Source organism: Danio rerio, chromosome 21 (assembly GCF_049306965.1).
Source record: "Danio rerio strain Tuebingen ecotype United States chromosome 21, GRCz12tu, whole genome shotgun sequence".
Lineage (NCBI taxonomy): Eukaryota > Metazoa > Chordata > Actinopteri > Cypriniformes > Danionidae > Danio > Danio rerio.
In genome coordinates this window covers 15,653,749-15,667,911 of record NC_133196.1, presented here as the reverse complement: position 1 = coordinate 15,667,911, position 14,163 = coordinate 15,653,749, and the positions used below count along the sequence as shown (strand labels likewise).

The 14,163-nt window shown below is 34.2% G+C and overlaps 1 protein-coding gene across 2 annotated transcripts in view; it reads left to right on the top strand.

Moving 5' to 3' along the window:
* si:ch211-196i2.1 overlaps nucleotides 1–12,115 on the top strand; it is a 120,295-nt gene extending 108,180 nt beyond the window's left edge. For both annotated transcript variants that reach the window (XM_009295261.5, XM_009295262.5), the window contains 21 exons: nucleotides 4–57; nucleotides 206–259; nucleotides 388–495; nucleotides 836–889; nucleotides 1,036–1,089; nucleotides 1,214–1,267; nucleotides 1,453–1,506; nucleotides 1,736–1,789; nucleotides 1,897–1,950; nucleotides 2,063–2,116; nucleotides 2,198–2,251; nucleotides 2,335–2,388; nucleotides 2,561–2,614; nucleotides 2,877–2,894; nucleotides 3,018–3,071; nucleotides 3,189–3,251; nucleotides 3,894–4,059; nucleotides 6,900–7,009; nucleotides 7,097–7,177; nucleotides 9,385–9,567; nucleotides 10,875–12,115. In XM_009295261.5, coding sequence (XP_009293536.1) covers nucleotides 4–57; nucleotides 206–259; nucleotides 388–495; nucleotides 836–889; nucleotides 1,036–1,089; nucleotides 1,214–1,267; nucleotides 1,453–1,506; nucleotides 1,736–1,789; nucleotides 1,897–1,950; nucleotides 2,063–2,116; nucleotides 2,198–2,251; nucleotides 2,335–2,388; nucleotides 2,561–2,614; nucleotides 2,877–2,894; nucleotides 3,018–3,071; nucleotides 3,189–3,251; nucleotides 3,894–4,059; nucleotides 6,900–7,009; nucleotides 7,097–7,177; nucleotides 9,385–9,567; nucleotides 10,875–11,018 — 1,575 coding nt within the window. In that variant the 3' untranslated portion in view covers nucleotides 11,019–12,115. The remainder of the gene's footprint in view (nucleotides 1–3; nucleotides 58–205; nucleotides 260–387; nucleotides 496–835; nucleotides 890–1,035; nucleotides 1,090–1,213; nucleotides 1,268–1,452; nucleotides 1,507–1,735; nucleotides 1,790–1,896; nucleotides 1,951–2,062; nucleotides 2,117–2,197; nucleotides 2,252–2,334; nucleotides 2,389–2,560; nucleotides 2,615–2,876; nucleotides 2,895–3,017; nucleotides 3,072–3,188; nucleotides 3,252–3,893; nucleotides 4,060–6,899; nucleotides 7,010–7,096; nucleotides 7,178–9,384; nucleotides 9,568–10,874) is intronic.
* Nucleotides 12,116–14,163: the final 2,048 nt, after the last annotated feature.

The window sequence follows — 14,163 nt, the reverse complement described above, 5'->3', positions numbered from 1 at the left end:
TAGGGAAAGACCGGGCCAAGTGGTTCACCTGGTGAGCCAGGAAATCCTGGACCTGAGGTTTTTGTTCACTCATATAAATGCATATTCTGCAAATGTGCATAAAATGGAATATCTTTAATACATGAGATTTTAAAGTTACTTGCTGTTAGAAATTAACTAGTTTTTGTTATTCTCTCTTTATTAATATCTGTGGTTTGTGTCTCAGGGAATTGCTGGTCCCAAAGGTGTGCGAGGTGACACAGGAAAAGGCGGGACACAGGTGAATATAATTTGGTAGTTTCTATATTTCTTTCACGATAATATGTACTTTGTATCTGAATGATGGAAACAATGAATGCATTTGATCCTACAATACTAGTTGATTGGTTTTCATATCTCGGCGTACAGGGTGGTGTGGGTCTAGTTGGTCCCATAGGTCCTTTGGGCCCCAAAGGTCTTTCAGGGCCTGAAGGCGAGAAAGGAGAGCCAGGAGATAAAGGAGAACCAGGGTTAGAGGTGAGCTACACTCAACTAAACTCCGGTAACAGTATGACGACCAATCTTCACTTTTGATTTGTAACTTATGAACTTGCATGTTAGCTAGTTATTAGTTATTACCTTTATCTTGTTTGACCATTTTCTACTTTCACTTAATCATATGCCATAGGTAATCTTAACCACCATGAAAACTCTTAAAATTAATAAGCAGTAAATTTGGTGTTTATAGAAGCAAAGGTCATAATTAGGTTATAATAGGTTCTCCCTGTATGAAAGTGTTAACAAAGCTGATTGCTTCTTTAAAATCCCATAAATCATTTACATGTTTAAAAATTAAACCATTGCTGCTTCCCTTTAGGGACCAGATGGCCTTCAGGGTGTACAAGGACCACCAGGACTGCCTGGTTTGGAGGTACAGACTATCAAAACCCATAGAATTGCTTTTAAAATGTATTTAACCAGATGGTCTAATGATTTATGATTGGCTATACTATTTAAACAAATATAGTTCATGCGACTGATTAATCCAGTTATATGCATTTAAATGTACGACCTTAGGGTTCGCAAGGTGAGGCAGGGATGAGGGGCCCACCAGGTCTGCCAGGAGCTCAGGTCAGTATTCAGTAACAAAACAAAAGTATACATTTACATACTTGAGACAACAAATGCATTTTAAAACTGCCTTGTTTCAGCTCTTCTTATTAATCAGGAATTTAATGAGTTTTAATTGTTGCAGGGCGGCGTGGGTAAGCCAGGACCTGACGGAAGAGAAGGCATGAAAGGAGAGAAGGTAAGATCACAATGTTCTTTTCTGTGTCTTAATCCCTCTCTCTTATCTAAAATAAAAGTTCTTCCTCCATACCTTTGTCCTTGCTGTCAGATATTAGAAATGAGTTTGAGAATACAGATTTCCCTAAGCTCTTATCTGCAATTTCATTCTGAATTTGAATTGGGCTGTTGATGCATTTTTTTTAGGGGGATCAAGGTAAAAATGGAGCACCTGGAAAATTGGGTCACATTGGACGAAGGGTAAGATGCGATATGCCCTCGGTGTCTTTGGGGCTCTCGTAGCCTTTGTTAAATGTTTCCAAATTTCCTGGTAAAAGAAAAAGAAGTTTGGGTACAAGTACAGTTGCATGAAAATACTTTTTCTATTAGACTCTGATGCCATGCATGTCAAAATGTGAGGCAAACATTTGTAAATTAGTGGTGATTCTGATATATATGTTTGATTTAGTTTGTTGTTTTCCATATATAGGGTAAAAGAGGCAAGGCAGGTTTGAGGGCGACCAGAGGACCAAGGGGAGAAAAGGTCAGAGTTGTTCTTCAACATGCCACTTACAATGATGACATGCAGGTTTATTTATTAAATGCCATTGATTGAATCAAACCAGTTAGGTCTTCTGTCTTGTCCAATAGGGAGAGAAAGGAGATGTTGGTGAGAAAGGACTTCCTGGATGGGGAGGGAGTATGGTAAGCTTCATGAGCCTAATCAGAACAGTCCATTTTTTAAAAGAATAATATTAAGGTGTTGATAATCCAAAACAGTTGGCACAATCAAGTTGTTTAAATTGTTTTTCAACAGGGAATCCAAGGGCCAAGAGGAGAGCCTGGAGATGAAGGTGTAAAAGGAGCAGAGGTACTTTTAAAGATTTACTCAGGCAGGAGTCTTTTTGCATCTTTAATTGTTTATATCAGTACCCAAATTTGTTCACAATAGGGTGAGAAAGGGGATCAGGGACCATTTGGTTCACCTGGGAGAGATGGCATAAAGGTATATTGTATAATAGACACATCCCTTAAGTCATCAGATCACCATATTCAGGTTTTTTTTATAGGACTGTTTGTTTTCTTTAGGGAAGTCTTGGACCTCTTGGCCCTCCTGGACCCCCAGGACCAAAGGGTGATCAGGTAAGAATAAATATTTTGCTGTACAAGTATGAAGTATTATTTTTTGTTTAACTTTGTTTTTAATACAATACATGTACAGGTTATGTTGTAAGATGGTCATGTCTATTATTAAGGTTTGGGTAAGCACATCTGCTAAAAAGTGAAATCTTATGTGTATGTAATTTTCTTCAAGGGAAATATTGGTCCTTCTGGTCCTAGAGGGACACCTGGAATACCTGGACTGCCGGTGAATGTCTTCTTTTAAAAAAAATGCATTAGCATTTAAACTAATGGCCTTTTAAACTGTAGACAGATTTGTATTACTTCTGCTGCCAGTGCATTTACATGTACGCTGTCCTTTCAAGATATGGAAGCATGGTTAATTCATTTTTAATGACACAAGCAAGGACAGTGAAGTGCTTTATCGCAGCCACAGTCTGTTTTTTTCCTTAAATGAGCATCGAAGATCATTTATAATTTCTTTCTTTTTTATTTCTTGTACCCTGCAGGGCTTGTTTGGAGACAAGGTATGCAATTTAACTTTCAAAGCTATATTTACCTCACATCCATCTGGTTGAAAGGCTATGTTCCAGATGCATGAATTATATTTTAATTATTTACAGCATATGTTAAAACATGTTTAATTGTAGGGACTGAAAGGATTTCAAGGGCCTCCTGGACCCCCTGGAACAAGGGGTCTGCCAGTAAGTTGCTGTCTTGTGGTATCAATCAGCTGTTCTTTAGAGGTTTTTACAGACAAGTTTTAAAAACTGAAATTTTTTTATTTTTTTTTTTATTTTGTGTTTGTTTAATTATTTTAGGGTCCACCAGGGCCACCAGGACCTCCTGGTATCTCTGTGAACCTGACTCTGATCCAGATCAAGGCAAGGTTCAATTTAGCAGCTTACAATTTTTTTAAATGCACTGATATTTTAATGCCATACGACATATAGTCACACTGCACACATAAGCAAATACCAAAGAATTCTGAGTATGCAGTAAAAGTGCATATTGTGTACATTCAGATACACAACTACAGATATTTTCTTACATTTTACTTTTTGTTGCATATTTATTCATTCATTTTCTTTTTGGCTTAGTCCCTTTATTGAGCTGGGGTAGCCACAGCAGAATAAACCGCCAACTTATCCAGCATATGTTTTATGCAGCGGATGCCTTTCCAGCTACAACCCTTAACTGGAAAACATCTGTACACATATCTTATTCTTGTACACTATAGACGATTTAGCTTACCCAATTCACCTATACCACATGTTTTTGTACTTGTGGGGGAATCCAGAGCACCCGGAGGAAACCCACGTGAACATGCAAACTCCACATAGAAATGCCAACTGATCCAGCCTAGGCTCAAACCAGCGACCTTCTTGCTGTGAGGAGATTGTGATACCCACTGCGCCACTGTGCTGCGCTTTGTTGCATATGTCAAATCCTTTTTTTTTTTTTAAATGATCAGACCCTCAGTGAAAGGCATCTCTCTCTCTCTTTCTCTTTTTCTTCTCAAATAGGACCTGATGTACAGTTCAGACAAGCCCAATTTCTCCCTGATACAGACACTGCTGGACTCACTGTACCATGACCTCCAGCTGCTGGTGGACCCTCCGGACGGCACTAAGCAGCACCCAGCATCAACCTGTCTGGAGCTGTGGCTGTGCCATCCCAACTACACGAGTGGTCAGAGGCTCTTCTTTCATTTTTACCATCTTTCAAAGCCATTATCTGTTTGTTCATGCTCCCGTTTGTGCTGTCTTTGAGATTTTTCCTCCTAAAAAGTAATTGTGCTTTTAAAGTTTTAAAACCTTTTGAAACACAGAATCCCAGTGACATTGACCTCTCAGGCGATACTATCTCAAGTGAGCGGTGCTGTACTTAAGAGAAGTGCAAATGAGGCCCAGAATGTTTTTGCTCTCAAAACTTAATACAAATGCTTGACTGAAATAAAGGTCTCAAGATACTCACAGCAAACTTATTGTCTGGTCTTCGCTCAGAAAGGAAAAAGACTTTTGAAATACTTAAGCAGCTGTATACTGTTAGCAAACAAACCAACTGCTGAAAGTGGCATTTAGACGAATGTTTAAAATATGCTATGTGCAATCCTCTGAATAACAAAATAAGAACAAGAGAAAATGGAGAGCAGTGAGAAAATAGTAGCTAAGAAAGCAACTGCAAATCAGTACTCCAGCCAAGTCATATAACATTTATGCAATAGATTTCTTTAATGACAGCTACTTTACCTGTGACTCTTTGTGTTCTGACCACATGCTTGGTTGTATACTATATTAATACATTCTCTTTTGTCTTTTAAAAACTCTGTTGTAATACATTGAGCCACTAAGCATTGTTCTTATGGTGTTTCTCTACTGAAGGGAATGTGAATCTCTTCCAAATACTTCAAAAAAGGTCTGTGTTAGTAAATGCAAGGCTATTTATGAAATCCAGGCATAACGCTGTTTAACAACGTTTCAGATGACTGTTCTAGAATTTTCAAGAATAAGAATTTCACTCACCTGGGAAAAGGTGGTCACTTGAGTGGCTTGTGGGCACAATTTTGACAACAGCATGCCATATTATCCGATAATTTTAGGAAATAATCCCAAAAGGCAATTGACTCTGCAAATTAGCACATAAAACAAAACAAAAATACCTGAGGTGATGTGACGGCGACCAGCGAGACCTACTGTACCTGTCACTTACGTGGCCAAGCCCTTAATTATTCAGACCATGAAAGGTAATATTAGCTATATGCACCAAAACCATCTTTTGTACCAGGCTGTAAACATGTTTTTATCAGCTGTAAAAATGGCCAATTTAGCATTGCGGACAGAGAACATCTGGGGAGCTATCATACACCCGGCACAATGAGATGCAAGGTGCGACTCAATTGTTGTTTGCTAGTTTCAGTTTGGCGCAAGAGTCGTTTTGACGTTTTGCACCACGCTGTTTAAATAGCAAATGCATTTGCGCTCATATGTGCGCCCATAGGCATTCTGGTCTAAAAAAGGAGGCGTGTTAAGGCGCATTGTTGGCACGTTGCTATTTTGAGGAACTAAAATAGTCTGTCAATTGGACCAGCTTAGAGGAGGTCTAAAGTACAGCGCAGAGCGCGTTAGTTGTGTGGCTTGCTTAAAATTACACAGGATGTACAGCAATACGCACATGAAAAAGAATGAAATGAAAAGGATTTGCAAATGAAACGATTTAAAATATTAAAATATTACCCAAAAAAATTTGTTTTCTAGCCTGCATAAATATAAAAACCACCACCTCCATGCCTTCTTCATCTCAAGGGGCTTTTTAGTTTATTAATGACAATTTGCTTTTGTATAATTTTATCATTATTAGCTGTATTATGTATTATATGCATATTTTTATTTGTTTTATTAAAAACAAGCTTAGGTTTTCCCTCCTGTCAGGTTTTAGACCATATGGGCCATAGCATGTGTATTTGGAAATAACTTGTAAAATAAGGCTAATGGATGTCTGTGCGTACAACACTTCCCTTTTCATAAGAGCTAAAGTAAAGAATTAGGAGCAATATTTATTAGCAATATAATATAATATATATATATATATATATATATATATATATATATATATATATATATATATATATATATATATATATATATATATATATATACAGTTAAAGTCAGAATTATTAGCCCCCCTTTGAATTTTTTCCTCTATTTTAAATATTTCCCAAATGATGTTAAACAGAGCAAAGAAATTTTCACAGTATGTCTGATAATATTTTTTCTTCTGGAAAAAAATATTTTTTCTTCGCCTTATTTGTTTTATTTCGGCTAGAATAAAAGCAGTTATTTATTTTTTAAACACCATTTAAAGGACAAAATTATTAGCCCTTTTAAGCTAATTTTTTTCTGACTATCTGCAGAACAAACCATCGTTATACAATAACTTGCCCAAAATTTCTCTAACCTGCCTAGTTAACCTAATTAACCTAGTTAAGCCTTTAAATGTCACTTTAAGCTGTATAGAAGTGTCTTGAAAAATATCTAGTAAAATATTCTGTGCTGTCATCATGACAAAGATAAAATAAATCAGTTATTAGAGATAAGTTGTTAAAACTATTATGTTTAGAAATGTGCTGAAAAAATCTTCTCGCCATTAAACAGAAATTGGGGGAAAAAAAATAAACTGGGTTTAATAACTCAGAGGGGCTAATAATTCTGACTTCAACTGTATGTGTGTGTGTGTGTGTGTGTGTATATATATATATATATATATATATATATATATATATATATATATATATATATATATATATATATACATTATCCACCAAACTAATAGTTTAAAGGTTATCAGATAAAACTGGAAAATATATTTTAGCAGGTTTCTTTCAAACACCTGAAACATACTCAAAATAACTTAAATTTGAAAGACATCAGGGCCTTAACTACTGTATTAAATGTTTGTCTACTGTAAAATATATAGGTACTGTAAGTTGTTTTAAATTAAACCATCTTTTAAATATTTTTGGTATTTTTCAGGTTTCTACTACATTGATCCAAACCAAGGCAGTCCTTTAGATGCACTTTTAGCCTACTGTAATTTCTCTGAGTCCGGAGCAGAGACCTGTCTTCACCCGAGAGATGCACATGTAATGTCCTACCGAACACTTCACTGCTGTGTCTCTTTGATGTCAAAAAACATCAAAATGTTACTATCTCTTGTTTTGTTTCCACAGCTGCCCACAAGGACTTGGCTAAATGACTCAGGAAATAACAGCAAGTTCCACTGGTTAAGCTCACTAGAGGGGGGTTTTAAAGTAAGTAGAAATGCCTGTGAAAATTGTAACCTTCTATTGAATTTAAGTTTATGCTATCAACTGACTGTAGATCCAAAATGACCAAAATATAAAAATCTCAATAATTGGAGACTTTATCAGAAACCACTCTCTATCCACTGTATAGTACACTATATCAGGTGTCCGCCATTTTTGATGGTGTATGAATCCTGAGCAAATGACTTCCTTCCCTACAATCCTTCACTTCTTTTTTACCAACAATGCACTCTGTTGCTATAAGGTATATAACTTTGGCTGGAAGTTAACCAGACTTTACCTAAATTATTAAATTACTCATTAATTTTTTTTATTACCATCTACCCCAACCCTAATCCCAGGCCTCAGTTATGTAAAAACAATACTTATAATGAGATTTATTTATATTACAATACATTAACATCTACCCCAAACCTAAACCCAACCAACCCTCAAATTATCATAAAAATATTAATTATTGATGTACAGTGTCACAAAAATTATGCTATATTGATGTGTATAATTTGAGTATTCAAAGCCGTACCATCAAAACTTTAACTCCCAAAATCAATTGCAAGTTGGTGAAAAAGCAAAAGAAGAACAACAAAAACTTGAACGATAGAGAAATGGATTTTATTCATAATTTCAGCCAGGCTTACCTCAGGATTCAGTGCAAATATAACATAGCGTGTTAGTACATTTGTGTAAGTTCTTGTAGATTATTTGTTATATTAATTTAAGTAATTTAAATTCTATTTTTACTATATATCAACCATTTTAATACCAATTATTATTTTTAATACCAATTACTATATTACATAAATTAATTATATTTATTTTTTTTTTTTTTATTGCTAAAACTTCAAAAATTTACCCAAAAAACCCATCAAAAGCTTTAAGACCAAGCGGAATCTGATATCTTTCGTTCATCTTTCGTTACTGTACTGTTGTTAAATAGAAAAAACATTTCACAAGGAACTTTAAATCTAAATCTTGGACCTTATTCTATTAAAATTATAAAATTTTAATACTAATTAGGCTGTTGTTGTCATCCATGGATTTTTTTAAGGCTAGAAAAAATCGTCAAGCTCTACATTACATAATTATTTTTAATTCTTCAATATACAAGTGGCCAAATTCTGACTTTAAATGTTCTGGCCAGTTTGTTATTCGCCTAATAAATGACAATAGGTTACAGTTTTTAATTTAAAACTATTTCATAAAGTTATAAATGTTGAAATAACTTTATTTCATTTATTTCTTTTTTCTAATGATATATGATGTAATTTGTTTTTTTTTTTTTCATATTTCTTTATTCTAAATCTTTAGGAAATATCTTTAGTACATCAATAAGTGTGGTTATGATGACCATCTGACAAGATAATCAAGCTAAAAATAGTGCTTAAAATGTCACTAAATGTAGTATTTAAACCTCATAATTAAACAGAAAATGAAGCGAATGACTGCCAAAAAGTCAATTTTTTGAGGAAAAAGAACCACCCCGAGCTGGCTACAGTCCTGAAGCTAACGTTTTTCTTCTCTCTTATCAATAAATGAGACAAATATAAGGTGGTATTCTACTCATAACAGCAAAACTTTTACTGGATGGTACAGTAGATGTAATACGCATGATGAAATTGCAGTGTTAAACTGCTGTTTGTCTCACACTATTTACGTTACTACAAATTTACTCACCCATTTTTGTTCACTCTTTCCTTATATAGTCTACTCTAATGCTTATGCTACAGATTAGTAAATGAATGAATGAACAAGTAGCAGTTTCAGACACGGCTTGTATGTCCAAAAAACATAATTAAGAACCATTGGATTTACTCATTTATTTAGGGTAAGTGGTTGTAAACAGTTCATATGGGCTGAATTTAAACAAACAAATTAAGTTGAACGTTACTAAATTTAATTTGTTTGTTTAAATTCAGCCCATATAAATTGTTTGCAACCACTTACCTTAAACTAATTAGTAAATCAAATGAATATTTTTTTTTTCAGTTTATTACAGTTCTTATTGATGTTTTTTTTTTCTTTTTTTTCTAGGACTTACAAGCCCTAGTTATCATATCTGTTTGCTGTATGGCAAATAAAATTCATTTATTTGTTATCAGATTCTTGCTCTTCATTGTTTTAATGTTCAATTTTAAGTCCTGTTGGTGCACACAATAAACTGTCCTTCACATTGCATCTGTCCTTGTGGTCAGTTTGAGTATCCAGCCCTAAGTGTGGTTCAGCTGCGCTTTCTGAGACTCCAGAGCAACAGAGCGGAGCAGAGAGTGACGTACTCCTGTTACCCTGGACACAGACTGGGAGAAACACAGCGACAGGTCCAGTTCCTCACAGACGCCGCCAAGCAGAGCTATTTAGGAGCACTGCAGGACTGTGTGGTAAGAGCGTTTTTGGTTTTATAACAACATTTGTAACACAGTTCATTTAGTACAATAGTGAATCAATTTATTTCCCTGTACATTACTGTTCAAAAGATTCTCTATATTTTAAAATGTTTTTTTTTACTCTTCATTTCAGAGGTTTTTTAGTATTATCTTAAGAATAAAAAAAGAACAGCATTTGTTTGAGCCAGTAGTTATGTTGTAATGCAAATGTCTTTATTATATATATATATATATATATATATATATATATATATATATATATATATATATATATATATATATATATATATATATATATATATATATATGTGGCTTTTTATCAATTTAATGTACACTAAATAAATTAGTATTAAAAAAGGAAACATTTGACCACAGATAAGGGCACAAATACATTTTACATGTGTAACATGATTTGTTTAAAGGAGCATTTTTAACCTGATAAAAGTTTTTTAAAGAGATTTACTATTTACTCACACTCTAATGGTTTAGTTTGTTTCTACTGCTGAGCAAAAAAGAAGATATTTTGAAGAATGCTGTAAAATAGAAGCCATTGATCACCATAGTAGGAACACAAATACCAAGGAAGTTAGAGGCTGATGCTCTCCATCATTATTCGAAATATCTTGTTTTGTGTTTAACAGAAGAAACTCAGACAGGTAAGGAACAAGTGGAGAGTGAGCAAATGATGGCAGAATTTTCATTGTTGGGTAAACTGTCCCTTTAAATTGGTAACCGTAAAATGGAAAGTGACTTGAATGCAATCGTTAAAGTAAAAAATAAAAACATCATATTTGCATACACATGACTTCACAACATGGACGTTAGTAAATTTACTTTTTTTAATTATACGTTTCTATGATTTAATTATTATTATTAATATCTAATGACAACCTTCTTAGACATCTGTAAGCCTTAAAGGGATAGTTCACACTATTTTTTAAAATTCTGTTATCATTAATTTACCCTTATTTACAGTATTCTATGCCTGTTTGAGTTTCTTTATTTTGATGTAGAAGACAAAAAAAGATATTTAGAAGAAAACTGGAAACGTGTAGCCATTGACTTCCACAGTATTTAATTTTTAAGTCAATGGTTACAGGTTTTCAGCATTCTTCAAAACATCTTTTTTTAGTGTTCAACACAAAAAACAAACTCATAAAGGTTTAAAACCACATGTGAGTGAGTAAATGTTGAGTTAATTTTATTTTTGGGTGGACTATCCCTTTAAGTAAAACATACTCAGAGGGAAACTATAAATACATTTAACAAAAACCCCTTTTTGTTTGATTTTGCCATAACAGTCTGCAAAGGAAGTGGATCCTGGGCCGCGTGAGTCTGTGTTTCAGTTTGAGGACATGGACCTGCTTCCTCTACGTGATATAGGGATCTTTGGAAACAGCAGTCAAGAGTTTGGCTTCACCATTGGCCCTGTATGCTTCAGCTAGAGACACAACTAATGATAATGGTACATCCTGTGTGTTTAACCTTAAATACAAAGAACAACAGAAGAAAACGGGACACTCTGAATGCACATAAGGCATCTATGGAAATACGAAGTGCTTCAGACAGTGTCCTGACTACCCCGGTGCTGCCAGACAAATGGACAATATCCTTTTTTGTTTACAGGGACTTTTAGCTTTGTAATTGATGTACTTTTTTATACATGATGTTATTTTTTTTAATCACTAGCTGGTCTTGTAATAACGTTGTAGCTGAAGCTTGGATCATAACATGTGTAATGACAGGGTTCTGACGTGACCACTATGTGGTTGCTTGGTCCAGGTTTCACCTCTATGCAACTTAGTCATGTACAGGTCACTGTGCCTGTAGCAGTTACTATTATAAGACTTTGCATTATAAGTCAAGTGCATATTTGGAGTGTAGAAATGACACTTTTTGTCTAACTTGAATTGTAGGACTGATTAGAACAAAGCGTCCTACTGAGGACACAGCTACCCTTTCTGTGAGGTTTTGGGTAGCGAAGTCTGTGCTACATTTTTGTGTTCTTTGTTCATTTTTTGATTCGTTCACAAAAAGGTCATATTGCATACATATTTTAAAATATGATGTTCAGATGATTTATGGGTGCTGATATTTGCGATAAAAAGCACCAGAAACTGTGTAAGCAGTGATTTTAAGGCGCATTATTGCTATGAGACTGTGCATAAAGTCATACAGACAGTTCCTTCAGTTCACTTTTACTGTATGTAGGTCTCAGGGAGCACTTACGTCAACACATATGACTTATGAGAACATTTACAAATGTTATTGGTAAAATATGTTGAAATGAATCAGCTGAATTTAATTAACATTCAGTTAAAATCAATGATGCGTGACATTAAATTTAGGCACAGGTGCTTTGTTTTGAAAAACTATACTTTGTTCAGTTACATTTTGTAATGTATATTGTGTATTTTATGTATTTTGAAATCACATGCTGGTCATCTGTTTGAGTATCAGCTATAAAAGGATTATTAAGGTATCTCTTAAATTGTATTGGACAATTTTGTATCATTGTTTGAAACATGAACATTTCTTTAAAACATGTTTTGTGGAGTTTAATTTCCCCCCTGTTTAAACAGCAAAACAGTGTATGTGCACTCCATGAGCATGTACAACTTTAGGCATAATTCTGAATACAGTCTGTTTGGAGTCAGATAAAACGAGAACTCTACATGGTTTATTTTAGGTTTAAAATTGATCTGATCTGGTCATTGGGAATGCGATGTAGAGTGTCAGGAAACAATGCAGAATGAAAGGAAACAATTTCAACTTGCAATGTACAAGGAAGTTCCTAGATGACAAAGGTAAGTGAGCTGTTCTTTTTTCAATTCATTACCATCTTCCTGGTCTTCTTCACTACATTTCGAATTTGAAGTTACTTTACAAACTACACTACTACATATGTCATGTTGTTACTGTCATGTGACCTACCAGTGTGTAGCAATACACATAATACTTGCCCCATGGGCTCATTGGATATTAAATTGTTCACCAAATACACAATAAAGAGTCTCAGCGGAAGTAGTAGGTCAGAATTCGGACATTACTACATTTTTCCTAGACATCATAAATCCAGATAAGTTTTAAAAGTGGCATATACAATACAGTATATTTCTTTCTTTTTGTGTGCATATAAATATTCTTTCTCATAATATTGCTCAAACAATAACATGCAGCATTATTTAACACATTCCTGCTGAAAATAAATAAATAAACAGTCTAAGCTGGTTTTAGCTGGTTGATCAGCCTGGTTTTAGAGGTGTTTTGGCCATTTTCACACCTGTCTTAGCTGATCAGGGTGGAAAATGACCAGCTAAAAACCAGCTTGACCAGCCCGGTTTAGGATGGAAATAGCTGGTTTTAGCTATTAATCTCCCGGCCTGACCAGATAAAACCAATCCAGAAATGGCCAAAACCCTTTTAAAACCAGGCTGGTCAACCAGCTAACCTGCTTGGGCAGGTTTAAGCTTTTTCTTTTTTTTCAGCATTGATTATACGTGCATTTACATTATTTTATAAGTAACAAAAATGATCATACGTGAGTTCTAACTGTATGTATATTTAATTTATGTAAAAAAAATTTGCCATTTAAGCGTATTATTTTATTTATTTATTTATTTATTTATTTATTTATTTATTTATTTATTTATTTATTTGACATGGACATCACAATTACACTGGACAACCAAATGCATTTGTTTAAGTGTTTTAGCAAACTTGCTAATTCTCAACACCTGTCCACAGGAGGCTTGAAAAAATTTACAAAATGGAAATGTAATAAATACATATAAAACAACTTTATTATGCTTTACATAAAAATTACTGAAGGCAAAAGCAAAGGCGGCATGATCCAACAAACTAACAGTTGACCATTTGTGCAAACACTGCTGTTTTGTTTTTAACCTTTTTTTAAGAACACTACTAAAAATATTTATATTTCTTTCTGATTTAAGCTAACAGTTAAATCATTCCACAGTTTGGCTCCCTTTACAGAGAAGACAGATTGACCAAAGGAGGTGGATGTGCAACTCTGTGAGAGGTTTGATGCCTACTGATTAGATCAGAAAACAGGAATATGATTATTTAAACATTTAAAAACCAATTTAAGATAATAAAATTTGATAAAATTATCACAACTAAAAAGGTTATGTTTACACATAACTTCACAGTGTAAATCTGTAAGGCTAAAGTCTCTGTAAGGCTTAAGTCCTAATTTTAACTGCTTGCTTATATACTAAGTCAATAGGCTTCAATGTAGTTAAAGAGGCTTGACAAACATGTAATGCAAGTCCCACCCAAATAAGACCCAAATCACTTCTGCTGACATTTTGATCTCTCTTAATTTATTTAGTAAGATGCTGTGATTAACCATGTCAAAGGCTTTCTTTAGGTCCAGGAACACTGCCCCAATCACACCTTTATCCAGTGATTTTTTTTCAAGCCGATAACAATTTGCTGTATCTGTGGAATATTTCTCTCTAAAAACCAAACTGCTGTGGATAACTGTTTAGAGTGTAAATGCTCAATTAATTGAGTTAATTAAAATACACCATAAATTAACAGACGACGCTATCCTCAAATATATAT